This window comes from Balaenoptera borealis (genome assembly GCF_965194805.1).
Source record: "Balaenoptera borealis genome assembly, chromosome: 19".
Classification (NCBI taxonomy): Eukaryota; Metazoa; Chordata; class Mammalia; order Artiodactyla; family Balaenopteridae; genus Balaenoptera; species Balaenoptera borealis.
In genome coordinates, this window is record NC_138878.1 from 62,510,770 (window position 1) to 62,528,778 (window position 18,009).

Genomic DNA, 18,009 nt, shown 5'->3' on the forward strand with positions numbered 1-18,009 from the left:
CCACTTTCAGGATTTGTGCCCTGGCTGTTCCCTCATCTTAGCACACTCTTCCAGCCTACGTGGAGTTGCAGGCTGCCTAAAGGTCACTTTCCTGACTTCTCATGGTCACCATCCCACCCTTCTGTGCATTTTCTCTATAACACTTATCACAAACTGCGATTATTTATTTTTTCCAGTGGACCTGGTCTGTTTGGTCACCACGGTATACTCGTTGCCCAGCACAGAACTGGAAATGGTACTAATAATGATTTTAAAAGGAGAAAAACTACCATTTAGGTCGTTACTGTGCCAAATATCGATACTAATACTTTATTAACTCATATGATCCTCATAACCATTTTAGAGTTAGCTATTATCCACATTTAAGAAACAAGGAAATTGAAGCAGGAAATCTTACACAACTACTAGTAAGTGAATACGCAGTCCTTTAATCGTTGAGTGAGTGCGCGAATCAATGAATGGCCCCGAGAGGCGAATGGCAAGGAGATGCAGAGGGAGGCGGGCGGAGCCTAGGGCCCGGGGGCCAATGGGCACGCAGCTGTGACTGGCGGCGTCTCCTGGGGTATCTGGCTCCGCCCAGGCCGCGCGGCGGCCGCTGGGAGTTGTGGTCCCCTGCCCACCTAGCCACGTCACTGCCTTCAAACCCGAAGTCCTCTCCTTAGGCTTTGTACGACCCGTATTCCCGAACCTCTAGGTAGGTTCCCCGGCCCCTAGGCCTGTTATTTCTCCTTTTGCTTACATGTCTTGATGTAGTCTCCCGGCTCCACAGGTCTGGGTCTCAGGGCACGGTCTTCCCTGCCACCCTCCAGCTCACTTGGTATCACCCTCTACGTTCATCTCCTTCGGTGACCCTTCGGTCTGGTGTTTCCAGCCACGCCCCCCTGAAGTGGTTTCTCTCACGTCCTCTCAGTTCCTCCCCTCCGTGCTCGAGCGGCCCATAGTATCTTCCAATTGCCGTATTCCCCGCCCCACACACCCTTTTCCCGGGGCTCCCCCAGCCCTATTTTGGTACACCCCGGCCACGCCCCCTCGCGGACGCTGTTGGTACGCGCCGCACTCCCCTGCTCGCCGCAGTGGTTTGGCCGCGGCGACCCTCTCCGGCGGTGCGTCCCCCGCGCTTGGTACAGCCCAGCCTGTCTCCCCCCGAAGCCGCGCGCCCGCGTCACTCAGTCGGTGGAGCCCCCAGCTCGCTCTGTCCGCGCCAGCCATGGTCCGTCCGCGCCGTGCCCCGCACCGCTCCGGCGCTGGGGGCCCCCTCGGGGGTCGCGGCCGCCCCCTGCGGCACCTCATGGTGCGCGCCGCCCGCTCGCGCTCCTGGCCGGCCAGCCCCCGGGGCCCGCAGCCGCCGCGGATCCGGGCTCGCTCGGCCCCTCCCATGGTGAGCCCCCCGCCCTTTTTCCAGAGCTTTCCACGGCCCCGCCCCCGCCGGCCCCTTTCCCGGACTGGCGTCTTTGTCCGCGGCCTCCCCCCTCGGGGGTCTCTCCGGTGACCCGAAGGGTGGTCCCGCCTGGGGCCGGCTTCCCCGTGGAACCCCCTGGGTGGTACGCGTCGGGCTTTCCCCTTTGTTTCGTATTCGGGATGGGGTGGCGGGGGTGGGGTACGGGGGCGGGAAGGGCTCAAATTACTGCTGACTCCGCGACCCGATTTAAACGCGGGGTGGGGGGCGGGCGGGCGGCCGGCGTGTGTTGTTGTTTTTCCAATTGGAAAGTTGCTCTTTTTCCGGGCAGGAAATCTGGAAATGGGGGAGGGGGCTGGGGGGACGGCGGCGAGAGGGCCCCGCATCGCGCACTGGCGCGCCCAGGTGTTGCCCCCGGGGGCGTTCTCCCTGGGCCCGCACGCGTCTTCACGGCGCCCGTGGTGTGTGCGCCCAGGGTTTATTTGCACGCTCGCCCAGATGTTGGGTGCCCCTACTGATGGCAGTAGGCCAAGTAAGTCTAGATCTTAAACATAAACATCTAACTTTGCAGGTATGCTAAGTTACATATGCTTCCCGAGACCTAAAAGATGCACATACTTGTCAAAAATCTTAAGGTTTTTCTGGAGCTGTAAATCTACATATCCCGACGTTTCACGCACAGCCAAGCCGTGACACGCTTGCCCAGATGCGCGTTTTACCCTAACCTGGCGCTCAAGCTCCCTTCTTAAATACCCTGCCCCAACATTGTGCGTGGCGGGGAGCTGTGGCAGCTCCACACTAGCCTTAACCAGGTTTTCTCGGATCTTGTATTCAGGTACCCGGACTCTGAACATCTCTCTAAACTTAAACATCATCCTTCACTCCATTGCCTTCTCCGTTCCTTAGCGTTCATGTCTGCTTGTTCAGAAGCGCCTCCTGGGTCCTTAAACGTACATCTTAAAGCTTTCATTCTTCTTCCAGGTACTAAATAGGCTTCCTATGCAGTGAGCAACAGAACAGGTGTGGGAGGCATTTTACACACGCCTGCCCAGATGTGAGATTTCCTTTAGGATTGCACGTAGGTCTAGCCTTTAAACATGGTCCTCCACCTTGACATGCATCCTGCTTTCGGGGAGACCTGAGCTTAAGCATCGCTGGTTTTTACACCCAGGTTAAAACGTGGTCAACCTGGTCTCCAGACACAAGCAGAGTTTAAACAGGTGTCTCTGGTGCTCACATTAACTGGGCCCTAAAGTGAGTTCACCTGGATCCCAAAGTCTCCTCCAGGTGTGTGATTTAACTGGGTTTTCTCAGACGTTATGGGCTTTGGCTGTGGTACCTGCACACCCAGGGCTACAACAGTCTTTCTCCGTCTCAGATGCTCCAACCATGTTCTTACACCAGGATGCTCTCTGCTTTTCTTCTGATCTCTTACGGTTGCCTGAATCCCAGAACCTCCTGCCCAGGTGGAGAGTATGCTTGCTCAGGTTTTTTTTTTTGCTTTTTAAGCTTCTACAAAATACAGTTTTTCCTGCCTGTTGTTATTCTGGGGTAGAAGACACCTGTGTGCTTTATAGGAAATTTGGAAAATACTCATTAGTAATGAGATGAAAAGTAACAACTATTATTTATTTCTGCTGCCTGGAAGCACCTACTAGGGAGGTTTTCAGGGTTTCCTGCTGTCAGGCTGTTTCAAAGCCTTGTTTGCTTTGAGATGTTTTGGGTTTAAAAAAAAGACAACTGGGGAGTGCCTTGTGAGTAAATTGTGTAGCTTTCCTTGGCCTTATTGATGGAACTTCTGGTGTTTTGCAGATGCTCTCAAGACGTTGTGTTTGAGAGACCCTTCCAGGTGTTGTCAGATTCCCTGTTGTAAATGTGTCCCCACCTCCCTGGAGAGTTCTGTTCTGTGTGTGCTTCTGGTTCCTTCCCGCCTCCCCGTGGTCAGCCTGATGTGGCTGCAGCCTGGGCTGTGCTAGGGAAGGCTGGCAACTGCCTGGGGAGGTTGGCGGGAGCCAGAGAGGAGAGTCTGGATTTTCTTTCTCCTTTTTTTTTTTTTTTTAAATTAATTAAATTATTTATTTTTACGGCTGCATCGGGTCTTAGTCGCAGCATGCGGGATCTTTTGTTGTGGCACGTGGGCTTTTCTAGTTGCGGGCTCCAGAGCACATGGGCTCTGTAGTTTGAGGCACGCAAGCGCGGTAGTTGTGGCACGTGGGTTTAGTTGCCCCGCAGCATGTAGGATCTTAGTTTGCCGACCAGGGGTCGAACCCGTGTCCCCTGCATTGGAAGGCGGATTCTTTACCACGGGACCACCAGGGGAGTCCCTGGATTTTCTCTTGAGGGCCTGGGAGAGCTTTGGAAGGGTTTTGAGCTTGGATGGGATGGGGCAAACCAGTGTGCCAGACAGACAGACACAACCCAGGCTGGCTTGTGCGTCGAGGGGGGAGCTTCAGGGAGGCTCTGGACCCCCAGAGAGCTGCTTCTGAGTTGTCTCAATAGAGGAATCAAAAATTGATCAGCTCGGGAGGATGAGTGGGGAGCATCTCCTGAAGAAGGTGGGGGGGATGGCCCGCTAGGATGCGAGCACAGCTGGAGCAAAGGCTGGAAGGGACCCTGCATGGGCCAGTGTTGAGGTGACAAGTAGCCTTGGGGCGGGGAAGGGTCCTGGGGTGGCAGCAGGAAAAGGACATGGGGGGTCAGCCACTCAGGGTCTCGACCCTGGGAGAAAGGGTTTGGAGATGGCCTTGGGGGTTTTGCAGCTGGGGGTCGGGGTCTCATCGTTGGGATGTCCCTTCTGGGGTATGTGGGGGACAGCTCCCCTAGCGGGCCCCTCAGCCTCAGTTTCCCTACCCCCTCTGCCACAGCAAGGTGCTCGGGTCTTCGGGGCCCTGGGTCCCATCGGGCCCTCCTCGCCCGGGCTCGCCCTCGGGGGCCTGGCCGTAGGTGAGCACCGGCTCAGCAACAAGCTGCTGGCCTGGAGCGGCGTCCTCGAGTGGCAGGAGGTGAGCGTCCGCGTCAGGTCCCCTTGTGAGTCTGCGGGGGGCTGGGGGCTGGCCCCAGGGGTCCCTTCTGCCCCTGCAGGTGGGGGGCAGGCCTGGGCACCCAGGCTGTGTCCAGTGACCCCTCCGCTCCCACCACAGAAGCGCAGGCCCTACTCGGACTCCACGGCGAAGCTGAAGCGGGCCCTCCCCTGCCAGGCCTACGTGAACCAGGGCGAGAACCTGTGAGTGGTGGGCAGGGGGCGGGCGGGCGGGCAGCGGGGGCGCTCCCCTGACCCTCTTCTTCCCGCAGGGAGACCGACCAGTGGCCACAGAAGCTGATCATGCAGCTGATCCCGCAGCAGCTGCTGGTGAGGCCCCACGCTCTGCTGCCCACCCTGGCCCCAGAGCGCCCGCCTGGCCCTGACCCAGCTGTCCCCTTGTCGCCCCCAGACTACCCTGGCCCCAGAGCGCCCGCCTGGCCCTGACCCAGCTGTCCCCTTGTCGCCCCCAGACCACCCTGGGCCCCCTGTTCCGCAACTCCCAGCTGGCGCAGTTTCACTTCACCAACAGAGACTGCGACTCTCTCAAGGGGCTCTGCCGCGTCATGGGCAACGGCTTTGTGAGTGGGGCGGGGGCGCTGGGGGCGGGCGGGCGGGGACAGGGCGAGAAGGGCCCCTTGGAAGCACCGTGGTGACCAAGTACGGCGGGAGGCAGAGCTCTGCTGGGACAACCCAAGGCAGGTGGCAGGGTCCGGGTGACCTCTCCCTGGGGGGCATCCCCGTCCCTGGAGAGCAGAGGAACCCAGCCCGCCTCCCGGCCAAGCTGGAGCCGCCCCCGGGCACGGGAGCGAAGGAAGGGGCCTGGGCCAGCCCTCCTGGGACCCAGGAGCTTGTTGGGGCCATAGCACATGGCAGGGACTTGGCATTTGGGGGCGGCCAGGGGGAAAGAGGGAGCCAGCAGTGGAGATGGCCTGCTGGGACTCAGTTTCCTCACCTGCGGTCCTGGGGCCACTGGGAGGAGTGAGTAAAGCATTGGGGGCGTTGTGAGTGCTCAGTAAATGCAGCTGGTGAGATTGTTAGAGTTGGGGATTCAGACACAGGACGCAGTGGGCGTGGTCCCTGCAAGCCTCTCAGGTCTGGGCCACAGCACCCACGTGTCTGGGACCAGGATTCAGCCGCTGCCCACACCCCCCAGGGCTCAGGCTGTGGGATGGCAGGTGCTGGGAAAGGGTTGGGTTGAGGTGGGAGGAGGTCGTCTGCCTGGAGGACTCAGCTCTGGGGTCCTCTCCCTTTCCTGGTCCCCTTTGGGACATACCCCCCTCCAGCTCCTGGCTGCTGCCTCCGGGGGGCGCTGTGTGCCACCGTTCGATGCCTGGGCGGATCCCCTTTTCTTCTGGGTTGTGACTGGTGTGGGGTCTCTTGTCTGCTCGGTCACCCCTTCATTCAGCACCGTCTGCTTAGGGCCTGGGGCCCCCAGGCTGCAGGGAAGGTGGACGTCAGCACGCGCCCTCCATGGCCTGTCCGGTTACGCTCCGGGTCCGGCTAGTAGCTCTGGGAGAGCCGATCGCACATGGGTCCAGGAAGGCCAGGGGTGGGGTCCCTGAGCCAGCGGACCCCAGGGCTGAGAACGCGCATGCCCCTCTGTCTAGACACCCTGGGTGGGGACGTGTGTGAGGCTCAGGTTCTCCCGCAGTCCCACCAAGGAGGCAGTAGCAGCTTGTGTAATGAGCGTTTATGTGGAACTTACTCTGTGCGCCGTTGTTGTGCCGTTTTACACACGGGGAAACTGAGGTCCACAGGTGACCTGCCTGAGGTCACACAGCTAGGAGGTAGCAGAGCCAGGTTTACGCCCAGGCAGTCTGGTCCTGCGTCTGTGCTCTTAACCCCCGGGCCTGGTGGCCTCCGTCAGAGGGGCCCAGCAGCAAACTCCCCAGGACAGGGCTGACCTCGGGGCACGTGGGCGGGAGGTGGAGCCCTCTCAGGACCCTCACCCGGCACATGGGGCCCCAGCCCTGACCCCAGAGTCACGGTGGGGGGGACACCGAGGTGCACGTTCACAGGCTCCCAGAACGACGCGTTTTGGCTGCACGGCGCTCCTTTAGGGTCCTGGTGTTAACCTTGAGGACTTCTGTCCCGTCGTTCCCCCCGCCCACAGGCAGGCTGCATGCTCTTCCCCCACATCTCCCCCTGCGAGGTGCGCGTGCTCATGCTCCTGTACTCGTCCAAGAAGAAGATCTTCATGGGCCTCATCCCCTACGACCAGAGCGGCTTCGTCAACGCCATCCGGCAGGTCATCACCACCCGCAAACAGGTGTGCCCTTGGGCCCGGCCGCCGCATGTGTCTGAGGCTTTAAAGGACGAGGGTCTTGAGGGGTCCGACAGGGTGATTCCCGGCAGGAGGGGTGCCCGTGGGGAGCAGGGAGGCAGATGGGCAGGCGGGTGCACTCATGGCAGGAGGGTGCCCTCAAATCCTGGCTCACGCCCCACCGGCTGTTCACAGTGCCCCCTTCACCGGAAAGTGTCCCAGCTTGTGCGGCAAGTTATACAGCTGCCCAGTTCTTAGAGGCAGACCCTGTGAGCCATGTCCCCCAGGCTGAGGGCGGGGGCTTGGCCCAGGGCATGGGGGGCGGGGGTGGTCTGTGAGGGGCAGGGCCCGCTCTGGGGAATCCTCTGGGCCTGTGGGCAGACTGGAGGCCGGAAGCCAGGCAGGAGGCCGGGCCGGGCCGGGCCCCGGGGGCAGCAGGTAGATAAGCTCGGGACTGACCGACTGGGGGCATGGAGGGCTCCGGGGAACTGCTGGGGCGCCAGCCCACCTGTCTCCTCCCCCAGGCAGTGGGACCCGGTGGTGTCGCGGGCCCCGTCCAGATGGTTAACAACAAGTTCCTGGCATGGAGTGGAGTCATGGAGTGGCAGGAGGTGAGCCCTGGGCGGGCCCGGGTGACCTCGGGACCAGGGCATCCTCGCCGATGTGGGGCCCCTCCCACTCCTGACGTCTCCCCTCTTCTTCCCAAAAGCCCAGGCCTGAGCCTAACAGTCGGTCGAAGAGGTGGTTGCCGTCGCACATCTACGTGAACCAAGGGGAGATCCTGTGAGTGTCGGGCAGGGCCCGGGGGCGGCACTCGGTGAAGCCTGGCCTCCTGACCCTCGTCCCCGCATCCCTGCAGGAGGACCGAGCAGTGGCCGCGGAAGCTGTACATGCAGCTCATCCCGCAGCAGCTGCTGGTGAGTGGGGAAGGCGGCACTCGGCTCGCCTCGGCCTTGGGGCCCTGGGGGAGGCTGCCTGTCCAGCAAGTGGAGGTAGGCGGGGCGGCGGGGCGGGGCCTGCTGCCATGTGGGTGTGAGAGGCGGCGTGGCCCTGGCGCCCGGCCGAGCCACCTCGGGGCCTCCCCGCAGACCACCCTGGTGCCGCTCTTCCGGAACTCCCGCCTGGTGCAGTTCCACTTCACCAAGGACCTGGAGACGCTGAAGAGCCTGTGCCGGATCATGGACAACGGCTTTGTGAGTGGGCTGGCGGGGCCCAGGGCCAGGTTGATGGTGGGACAGACAGAGCTAGAGCCGCTCGGTGTTTAAAAACTGAAATGAGATTAAGAGTGGACGATTCCCCAAAACTGGCTGGGCGTGATGGTAGCCGTGGGAAAGCGTGTTTGCTCTGTGCCTGGACACTGGCTCCCCTGGGGCTCTGGGCGGTCCTGACCCCATTTTACAGATGGGGAAACTGAGGCTCGGAGGCTGTGCCGGCAAGTGCTGGGCGGGAACTTGGACCAAGTCTGGTTCGGGCCCCCGGGGCTGTTCCCCGCTGCTGTCTGGGTTTACTCAGCTGAGGAGGCTGACATCACCCCGAGCACCGACTCTGTGCTGCCAGGTTTTTACCTGCCGCCTTCCTCTTGCTCCCTTCCCCTGGGACAGGGTGGAAAACCTGAGGCTCCCAAGGCCCTCACCAGGCAGGGCCATCTGTCTGCCTCCAGCCCGAGCGAGCTCTGAAAGCCCCCGGTGCTCATCTGCTGGTGGGCCTTGGCCAGTTCTCCCCTCTCTCCGGGCCTCGGTCTCTCCATCTGTGAAGTGCGGAGGTCGGGCCTCGTGCTTCTGAAGCGCAGCTGTCTGTGTCCGCTTTGTGGGTGTTCGCTGTACCGGGTCATAGCTGTCCCCGAATTAGCTTAATGTTTCTCTCTAAGTCAGCCGAAGTCATCATAGCTGTGCCATTGTGCGTTTGAGGGGCTGGTTGTGTATTTTTTTTTGCGTTAAAGAGTTTAAAAGTGGGATTCCCTCAGGGAAACTGAGGCCTCGAGGACCGTGGCCGGTCCTCCCTCGGCCCACTCGGGCTCCCCTCATGCTGTCAGCTCAGGGGGGTGCTGTGAGGGGCTTCCTCCTCGCTGCCTGTCACCACTGTCCCCTGCAGTGGCACAGAGGCCCGAGGGCAGGCATAGCCCCTTCTGGCTCTGGGGGCCTGCGAGTCCTCGAGCTCTCAGCCTGGGTTTGCTCACCTGTAAGATGGGGACGGTGACCCCTGGGCCCTGGAGAGAGAGGATCCTGTGAAAGGCGTCAGGGAGCGCTTGGTGCCTGTCGGTGCTGCGGTCGCTGTGACGCTGAGCCACGTCCCAAGCCGCGGTGACCGCATCGCCGTGGGCCAGCACCGCCCAGCCTCTCCGCCCTCGGCTGCCCCGGGGGTCGCAGAGTGGACGGAGCCCTGGTGCCCGGCCTCCTGGGGCCAGATTGGCCCCTGGTGTTTGTCCCCCGCCGTGGCCCTCGTGCGCAGTCGCGGTCATGGCTGTGGCTGGTCCTGTGGGCGTCCCGGGTGCTGGCTGGCTGGCTGGCTGGCGTGGGGGCCGCAGTCTCGCTGGAGCTCGTCGAGCAGCCTCCTGGGCTCGGCTCTAGAGCCCGCTGGTGCTTGCGCAGGCGCCTCTGGTGTCCTGTGGGAGTGGTGACGGGGCTGAGGATGGCGGCGGGGAAGGCCCGGCGTGCCCCGTGGCGCCCGTCTGCCAGGGCGCTGACCCGCGTGGTTTGTGCCCGTGTCTCGATGGGGAGGAGCGTCTGCGCCGAGGGCCCGCCCGTGACCCCGCGCTCCGCGCCGCCAGGCGGGCTGCGTGCACTTTTCCTACAAGGCCTCGTGCGAGGTGCGTGTGCTCATGCTCCTGTACTCCTCCGAGAAGAAGATCTTCATCGGCCTCATCCCCCACGACCAGAGCAACTTCGTCAACGGCATCCGGCGCGTCATTGCCAACCAGCAGCAGGTCCTACAGCGGAACCTGGAGCAGGAGCAGCAGCAGCGAGGGGTGAGGCGGCCGTGGCCTTGGCCTACCTGAGCCTGTCCCCGCCCCCCGCCCCCCACCCCACCCCACCCCACCCCACGGCTGACTCCTCCCTGGCTTCCTTCCGCACAGATGGGGGGGTAGTGGCCACCCCCCCGGGCTGGGCCTCTCCAGGAGCCACAGACGAGGCCCCCGCCGAGACTGGTGAGTGGCAGCTGGGCCAAGGACAGGATGGACCCTGGGAATTGCCTGGGGTTCGGGAAGTAGTGTGACCCTGGCCTTGAGAAGACCAGAGCAGAGAGAGAGAGGCACGCGTGTCCCCCACGGTCCCAGGCCTCCTGGGAAACGCCAGCCCCGCTCCCCACCAGGCGGTGACAGGAGCAGGGGTTTCCAGCCAGGGGCAGGGAGGGCAGGGAGAGGCTCTTCTCGTCCCTGGGGCCCTGGAGCCTCACCTGCCCAGTCCCTCCCACTATGCCCCCTGCCCCCAGGTCAGATGCTTCTGAGCAGAGGCCCGTGGGGGCTGCACCTGCCCAGTGAGATGGAGGACAGCGTCCTGAGATATCTCCAAGGACAGTCCCCACCCTCGTACGTTTCCCCAATAAAATCTTTTAAAAGCCCTTTGGCCACTGCGCTCTGTCCAGACACCCTGGCTCGGGAGAGGCCAGGCCCCTCCCAACAGCAACTGTCCTCAGACCCAAGTGCCGTCCCCAGCCCACCCCTGAGTGTGGACACGGCTGAGGCCTGGGAGTGTGCATTTCTACCATTCGCAGGAGAGGGGTCACCTCTGAGATCACTGTCACCTGAGCCAGGAAGGGACGCTGCAGTTCACGGAGCTGCCAGGTCTGCGTGGTGCTTGCTGGGCCGTGTCTTCCAGGGTCTTTGCACAGCTGGCTGGCTGCTCCTGGGGTGCAGCCCCCGACTCCCGGCATTGCCAGGCTGCCCTCCTTGCCCTGTGGGTTCCACAAACCTCACTTAGCTGGAAGCAAACACAAGGCAATGCTAGGCCGGTTCCAGTCCCGTGCTGTTGGTGGCGTGCCGCAGGCCTGGCCGGGCTCTCAGGCGCCCTTTGCTGCTGCAGGTCCAGGCCATAGCCCCGGGGTTCAAGTCCAGCGTGCAGAGCACCTCACTTCTCACGGAATCTGAGCTCCAACTCTTGGCCTCGGGTCACATCTTGCTAAAACTCTGAGCTTGCTCTGCAGCTGGCAGCTGCGTGCAGCGAACTCCACTCGGGCCCTGCCAGCCAGGATGCCCTGGCGGCCATCTGGAGCGCCAGCAGCCGCAGCCTGGAGAAGCCGGAACCCCCGTCCACAAGAGGCAGTTGTCCCCAAGGTGGGCTGAGTGTTTAGCTTGAGGCAAAGTTCCCAGCAGTGCCTTCCTGGGAGACCGGGCTGGTGGGCCTGTGCTCCCAGCCCGGCTGGGAGCAAAATGCTGGTCAAGCATGAAGAAAAAGAACATTTATTGTGGGGTGGGGAGCAGGCGGGGGGTGGGCGTCGGCTCAGCCCTCTGAGAACTGGCGGTACAGCCGCTCGAGCTGCGGCGCCACGTGGAGCCGGAACGGGATCTCCAGGACGGCGGCGAAGCCTTCGGCCAGCGTGGGGGCCTCGAGCTGCTTCCTGGCGGCAGAGGGTGGTGGGTGGAGGTGAGGCCCCACGTACAGGCTCGACCTGGCGTCCCTCCCTGCCCGCGGCGCCTACCTGTAGCCGTAAATGACGATGTCGGTCACGGGGATGTGAGAGGAGTCCGTCATGTCCCGGAACTGCGGGGGGCGGAGGTCAGGCTGGCCAGGCCGGGGCGGGGGGACGGGGCATGTGGGGGGGCTGGGGAGGCAGGGGCCGGCTCACCCGGTTGTTGTGGCGTGCCTGCTCCAGGGTGGCGCTGAAGAGGAAGCAGCGGCAGGGGACGCCTGCGTCTCGGGCACACTTGATGTACCTGTGGGGGCCGGGGAAGTGGGGAGCTGGCAAAGGGCCCGGGGCCCACCCTACAGAGGCCTCCCCTGGGACCCCAGTACCTGGCCCGGCTCTGGACGTCCGGGTTCGTATTGTCAATCACGACCCGTTTCCTTTGCTTCAGAGCCGCCTCGCACATGGTCACGCAGCGCTGCCACGAGCCCAGAGTGTCCTGGGGAACCCAGAAAGAGTAGGTCACGGATGGGGGCCAGGAGACCCAGGGGACAGCACCAGAGAGGAAGACCCAGAGATACAGGATTAGGGATCCAGGGTAGGGGTGAAAGGCAGAGAGAGGGGGGCAGGGACCTGGAGAGAGGACCTGGGGGCAGGGGGCAGAGCCGGAAAGAAGGACAGATGCCGGGGGAGCAGAGACCTAGAGGACAGCTCTGGGGGGGGGGGGCGGAGGGGAGGGACTCAAGACCAATGGAGGGGCTGCGGATGAGGTCCTACCCTGTTCACGTGGACGTATCCGGCCGACACGAGATGCTCCTGGAGGAAGGTGGACTTCCCAGCTGTGAAGGGCGCAGCATTAGTGGGGGCCTGAGAAGTCGGAGCAGGGCTGGGGCTTCTGGGGGGCAGGAGTCTCACCCCCAGGAAATCCCACGGCGACAACCACCTCGGGGTCTGAGCTTAAGAGGGAGCTGGACTCAGGGAGGCAGAGAGGCCCAGAGCAGGAGACGGTCCTCTGGGAGGGGCAGACATGATGAGCGAGACCCCCTCCCCATCCCTGCATGCCCCCCACTCTGCCCCCAGCCCACCCCTCGGGCCTCACCGGGTCAAAGGCTGGGAGCTCGAAGCGGGCCATGGGCCATTTCAGAAAGAACTCCTCTGGCGTGGCGAAGGGCAGGCCCAGGTTGAGGGCAAACTGGGGGCAAGGGCACACGTCAGACTGGGTAGTGGCTGGGCTCGGGGGGGGGGGGCAGGGACTGGATAGAGCGGGCCTCACCAGGCGGTCAGCGCAAGAGAAGTCTTTCTTCTTGCGCCCAGGGGCCCAGTTGGCTGGGCGTCCAGCTGCATCTGGAACACATGGGAGGATACAAACCCGTCTCCACCAGGAACCTTGGGGACGGGGGTCCCCAGCCCACCTGCATCAGCCCTGCGGACCCACACATTTCCCCACCCCCAGGCCCTTACCTCCCACAAAGACGCTGTCCCCGATGGAGATAGGCACACCCTCGTTGGCCTGGGGAGGGACAGGTGATAGACGACAGGCAGTAAGGAACCTATTCACACATCTATCCCCCCCAGAGCACTAACGGGTCCTGCCGGGATGCTCAGCTTGGTCTGTGCCCCACATGAGGCCTATCTCTAACCTCTCATGCTCCACACCCAATCCATCAGCGAATCCTGTCGGCCCCGCCCTCCGGCCACTTCTCACCCCCTTTGCCGGCACCACCAACTCGATCCTGGCCACCAGCACGTCTCTGGAATATTTGGTCACTCCGTCCTGGTCTCCTGGCTTCCACTTTCGCCCGTCTGTTCCCCAAACGGCCGCCAGAGGGCGCAAGTTCCCACTTACCGCGGCTCCGGACGCTCTCCTCCCAATCCTCCCGGTGGCCACCTCGCTGTGGCCCACGAAGCCTGAGAGCCTGACCCCTGCTCTCCGACCTCATACCCCTCACTTTCCCCCTCAGCCACTCAGGTACAGCCACACGGGCCTCCTCACTGCCCATGAGCACACCAGGCTCGGTCCCACCTCAGGACCCTTGCTCTTGGCGTTACTCCTACCTGGACCACTCTTCCCCTCAGATACACACATGGCTCCCTCCCTCAGCAGCTTTATATCTTTACTCAAGGGCACCTCAGAGAGGCTTTCGCTGAGCTCCGTAGGTAAACCAACACCCTGCCTCATCCTCACTCTGCTATTTTACACATCCGTCAATGCATTTATAGTCTGCACCCTCCCTGATTTGGCAGCAGGCAGGCTTGTCTTGTTCACTAATATTTTCAGCTCAAGAAGCTGTTGAACTTCAGAACAAACGCACACCCAAACGAATGAATGGATCCATGAGTGACTTCTCTCTCCACCACTGTTTTTCACAGTTTGTGAGCACTGGCCTCACATACCAACACTAGGACATGATAGCAAAGAAACTGAGAAGGCCAGCCCAGGGTAGGGGATTAGAGGAAGGTCATGCACCAGAGACCCAGAGTGGAGAGGCAGGGCAGAGAGCAAGGGGCCACAGAGGGAAAAGGAGAGCCATTGGGAGTCCGAAGCTCACCTGCTCCTGCAGGTGGTCCCACATGCCGATCACCGGCTTCCGGTACAAGCCTGCGTGCGTGGCCACCAGGACCTGTGGGTGGGGCAGAGGTTAGACACCATCCTTGGCTCCTCCTCCAGCACCCAGAGTCCTTCAAGGGCACATGGGTCCCAAGGATGCTACCCTGACCCTCACCAATCCAAGGAGAGCGCCCGGTGCCCTGGAACTTGCTACTTACAATGGGTTTGTCAGCATAACCCCACCCGGGGCCCACACCCCACTCACCCAGGGTCTCTGTTCCCCCCACCTCTCCAACTTGCTCACCATGTCATACCTTCTCCCTGGGTCTCTGTTCCCTCTGTCCCATCTCGCTGTCTCTGTTCCCCTCTCTCTGGGTCCCTGTTCCCCCCCCCAGCCCTGTCTCAGAGTCTCTGTCCCTCCACATAGCCCTTCAGCCTCCCTTACAGCCATACCTGAAAGGGGACCCCCAGCTTCTCCACCACAGCCTCCACCTTGGCCTTGAACTCCTCCGCTGGCAGCTTCCCGCGCCCAATGCCCATCTGGTTGGTGAAGATCACCAGCTGGGAAGCGGACGGGTGTCAGCCGGCGCCCTCCTCATCAGGCCCGGACCTGCCCTGTGAACCCGCCACCACGCGCGCACGCGCACACACACCTTGTAACCTTCGGCGGCCAGTTCCCAGAGCTTCTGTGTAATCTCTCGGTACAAGACCCTAGGGCGGGTGTGGAAGAGCAACGTGACGTGGAGCCCGGAGTGCACCTCACCCACCCCCTCCTCCTGTCTCTTATCACCTCCAGTCACTGGGGCCAGTGGGAAAGACCTTCCCAGAACGTGTGGTGATGAGGGTCCCATCCAGATCAAAACCGGCCACCTGGCGTTACCCAGAAAAGAGGAAGAACAGCACTGTTACACCTCTGATCCCCCTCACTCACAGGCTGGTTCACATCAACCCTGCAAGCTGGGGACTATTACCACCCACCCCTTACAGATGGAGAACCTGAGTCACAGCGGGCCTACACATCTTATGTAAGGACAAGGCACAGCAAAGATGCATCTCGGACACTGAGTTCAGAGAGTGAAATCTTCACTCTACTACCTCCTATTCCTCCTGAGCCCCTCAGTATTCCAATCTTTAAAATGGGTTTCAGGGCTTCCCTGGTGGCGCAGTGGTTGAGAATCTGCCTGCCAATGCAGGGGACACGGGTTCGAGCCCTGGTCTGGGAAGATCCCACGTGCCGCGGAGCAGCTGGGCCCGTGAGCCACAATTACTGAGCCTGCGCGTCTGGAGCCTGTGCTCCGCAACAAGAGAGGCCACGATAGTGAGAGGCCCGCGCACCGCGATGAAGAGTGGCCCCCGCTTGCCGCAACTAGAGAAAGCCCTAGCACAGAAACGAAGACCCAACACAGCCATAAATAAATAAATAAACAAATACTTAAAAAAAAAAAAAAAAAAGGCAGGCCTTCCTCTTTAAAATAAATAAATAAATAAAATGGGTTTCATATCCGACCCAGTCTCTTCCCCTGGCCTCTTTCACCTCGGAGGGCTAATAGCCATAAAAATCCAAACAGGAGCTAAGTTTTGTTTGGGTGTTAACTGCATATAAGGGGCTGTGTTCCCTCAGTCCCCAGCTTGGGCCTCACCTTGCCCCGGGGCTTCACACCAGGTGCCGTGAACACTAGCAGCTTCTGGAAGCTCTCCCAGCCAGGGGATGACTTCCTTATCCGCTTTTTCTGCTGTTCATCCTCCTCCTCCTCCTCCTCCTCCTCCGGGGCCACAGGAGGGGTGCCTGGTGGAGTGTCTGGCTGGGATTCTGGCGTGCGAGCCTCTTCCCAGCGCAGGGTCAGCGGGTGGAGGCCATTGACCAAATACAGCGTGTCCCCCACCCCCAGAGAACCCTCCAACCCTGTTCTCAGCTCCTGAGTCCCGGCAGTTGAGGGGTTAACTCCCAGCTGTAGAGAGAGAGAGGGAGGACTCAAACTGGCTCCACCCCCAGCGGCAACCTCCTCCAATCAAATAACCCGGGAAAGGACTCGCCTTTCTCCACCAGCCAATCAGATCCTTAAGTCCCGCCTCTTCACCTTGTACCACCAATCAGGGCTCTGGGAAGGTTATAAGCATCCAGTCTTACCCAATTTAAACGGGGATGGATGTTTACCACATTGAAACAGGCACACCTGTTCCCCTCCCAGAATCAGATTTTCCCAATTGGGCCTGTTCCCCGCTGGGTGGCGATTCTCCACACCCCCCACCGCCACTCCACCCCCAGGCCCCTTGCTAACGAACTGGTACCTGTTTCACTGCCACCGTCCGAGTCTCAGGGTCAGCGACCAGCTCCACTGAGGATTGAGGGGGTGGAGTCAGGATTTGAATCCTTGTGTGACTGCTTCCCTCCTTACTGGGGAGCATGGCCAACTTCAGACCACAGTATGGGGCTACAGCACCCATCCGGCAGGAGGAAGCAGTTTATTTCTAAGTAGAATTGGCTCACTCCTTGACATGCAGTACCCAGATAAAGGCCTTAACGATTGCCTGTGTCACTGGTCCTCGCCTAGGGGCAGGGCAGGTATTTTTCCGTATAGAATTGGCTTCTCCTTGACAACGCAGACCTTGGCAAGATGCAGGTTCTGGGCTTGGCCCGCTACCACCCATCTCTGCTTAGCAATATGCACTTTTCTCCATAGGATCGTCTCTCTCCTTGACAAGGGTCGTGGCCTGATTCAAGCCTTCCCGGTGGCCTGTGAGTATCGTCTTCCCAGTGACAAAGTGTCTCGGGATTGACTCCATCCGCTCCCGCCCAAGGTGTCTGGCTAGTTCCAGGTCAGGCACAACCTTTTTCTTCCTGTGCTCCCCACATGCCACCTACCAACTTTAGGACTGGCTGCACCACGCAATTCCTGGACTATCTTTCCCATTGATTGTGTTCCCGCTCCTGAAGCGGACCACACCCCCTCCAGCTCAGGCTCCTCCCTGCCCACCTTGGTTTCTGGAGCACTTCCGGTCGGTAACCTGCGTCAAGGGTCCCCGGCCCAGCACCAGGGCTTGCCCACCCAAGGGCAGGAAGATGGGAGGCGCTCCCCCAGGGGGGCTCTCCAGCCACAGGCGGCCCTGGGCCTCCACCTTGGCCATCCTGGGAGCCGGCCTAAAGGAAAGTAGGTTAATAGGTTTGAGCGGCAGCCCTCAGTTGCTAAAGGAAGTCCCGCCTCCTCTCACCCTCTACACCAGGAATTCCCTTCATCCGCTAAAGGCTCCGGAAATCCCACCCACTCGCCGGCCTGGGGCTCGCGCCGTTTCCCAGGCGACGACGCCCCACTCCTTCCCTCCGGAACCCCGGACTCCAACTTCCCACGGCAAAGGCTGAGAAACTCTAGCGCTCTCGCCTCGGCCCCACACTCACCCTTGCCCGCCGCTTGGCTCACTCGCCGCTTCCGACCAGGGAGGGCCTGCCGGAGGCGCTCTGCTCGCAACTCGGCCGGCGGCTGCCTCTGTTTCTCCGCGGACGGAAATGACTCGTCCTACCAAAGTGGGCGGGGCATTGGCTCCGCCTGGCCATAAGCCCCACCCCTTCCCAGACACAGTGCCCCTAAGGTCCCTCCGCTGCTCTGACCTTCATCTCTCCTGATGCAGTATGAGACGCAGGCCAGTAGGGGGGGTAGATTCCCTGTTCACACATTTTTTCCTCTTTCCACGTTGAACTCTAATTTTCATTCCCTTTGCCGGAGACAGTTATAGCGGGAGGAAATTCTCGTTACGATTATTGTCAGTCGAAGAAACCCCGCCCCGACAGCAACCCTACCCTGGATGCTGCAGTTTTCTCATCTACAGTGTGGGGATAATCGTTTCCACTTTGTGGGGTTACTAGGAAGATTAAATGAGTTAGTACATGTAAATAACTTATAAAAGTGTCTAGGTGATAGTTTGCCCTACGTTTTGTCTGTTGTTAGCATTCCATCGGTGGTGGTCTGATGGGACATGGGGATTCCGCGTTTACATCTTCGGACCAGGCGCCACTTGTTCTCTAACCTCCAGCTGTCTTACGTTAGTCAGAAAACTCCCGGCCTCAGCTGGAGGTTCCTGGCTTTCCTGGGCACTATGTGGGCTCAGGAGACTGACTCATTAAACTATTCCGATCCCAACACTCAAAGCCCTGAAGATTGTGACTCCACGATCATACAGGAATGGAATCCTTCCTCCCACCCCGTGAATCTCTCTTTTCTTGTCCG

At 61.0% G+C, this 18,009-nt stretch overlaps 2 protein-coding genes across 5 annotated transcripts; one reads left to right on the forward strand and one right to left on the reverse strand.

Annotated features, from left to right (window-relative positions):
• The first annotated feature begins 1,030 nt into the window (after positions 1-1,030).
• On the forward strand, positions 1,031-10,239 carry PTOV1 (PTOV1 extended AT-hook containing adaptor protein). 2 transcript variants are annotated; one of them, XM_082367653.1, is made up of 13 exons: positions 1,131-1,378; positions 4,261-4,398; positions 4,537-4,619; positions 4,688-4,745; positions 4,889-4,996; positions 6,532-6,687; positions 7,206-7,292; positions 7,391-7,464; positions 7,541-7,598; positions 7,770-7,874; positions 9,449-9,646; positions 9,755-9,826; positions 10,111-10,239. In XM_082367653.1, exons 1-12 carry the CDS (start codon positions 1,208-1,210, stop codon positions 9,764-9,766), a joined length of 1,248 nt encoding a protein of 415 aa, XP_082223779.1. In that variant the 5' UTR covers positions 1,131-1,207; the 3' UTR covers positions 9,767-9,826; positions 10,111-10,239. The 2 variants fall into 2 exon arrangements, with proteins under 2 accessions (XP_082223780.1, XP_082223779.1); XM_082367654.1 differs by lacking the exon at positions 7,770-7,874 and having other exon boundaries at positions 1,031-1,378; positions 9,524-9,646.
• Positions 10,240-11,061: 822 nt separating this feature from the next.
• Positions 11,062-17,914, reverse strand: PNKP (polynucleotide kinase 3'-phosphatase). 3 transcript variants are annotated; one of them, XM_082367640.1, is made up of 17 exons: positions 17,394-17,914; positions 17,184-17,301; positions 16,765-16,928; positions 16,079-16,125; positions 15,430-15,738; positions 14,580-14,659; positions 14,443-14,500; positions 14,243-14,350; positions 13,791-13,862; positions 12,703-12,751; positions 12,341-12,585; positions 12,157-12,253; positions 12,019-12,080; positions 11,631-11,740; positions 11,464-11,551; positions 11,317-11,378; positions 11,062-11,235 (listed from the first exon to the last, which is right to left on the reverse strand). In XM_082367640.1, the coding sequence occupies exons 3-17, from the start codon at positions 16,913-16,915 to the stop codon at positions 11,118-11,120; spliced, it is 1,656 nt and encodes a 551-aa protein (XP_082223766.1). In that variant the 5' UTR covers positions 16,916-16,928; positions 17,184-17,301; positions 17,394-17,914; the 3' UTR covers positions 11,062-11,117. The 3 variants fall into 3 exon arrangements, with proteins under 3 accessions (XP_082223766.1, XP_082223767.1, XP_082223765.1); XM_082367641.1 differs by having other exon boundaries at positions 12,341-12,433; positions 12,515-12,585; positions 17,184-17,893; XM_082367639.1 differs by having other exon boundaries at positions 17,184-17,914.
• Between the last annotated feature and the right edge of the window lie 95 nt (positions 17,915-18,009).

Coding starts and splice junctions, on each gene's coding strand:
- PTOV1 (XM_082367653.1), top strand. CDS start 1,208: ATGGTCCGTCCGCGCCGTGCCCCGCACCGCTCCGGCGCTGGGGGCCCC. Junction 4,620..4,687: donor GTGAACCAGGGCGAGAACCT/GTGAGTGGTGGG, acceptor TTCTTCCCGCAG/GGAGACCGACCAGTGGCCAC. Junction 6,688..7,205: donor TCATCACCACCCGCAAACAG/GTGTGCCCTTGG, acceptor CTCCTCCCCCAG/GCAGTGGGACCCGGTGGTGT.
- PNKP (XM_082367640.1), bottom strand. CDS start 16,915: ATGGCCAAGGTGGAGGCCCAGGGCCGCCTGTGGCTGGAGAGCCCCCCT. Junction 12,081..12,156: donor CGCCGTGGGATTTCCTGGGG/GTGAGACTCCTG, acceptor CGCCCTTCACAG/CTGGGAAGTCCACCTTCCTC. Junction 11,552..11,630: donor GACGTCCAGAGCCGGGCCAG/GTACTGGGGTCC, acceptor CGGCCCCCACAG/GTACATCAAGTGTGCCCGAG.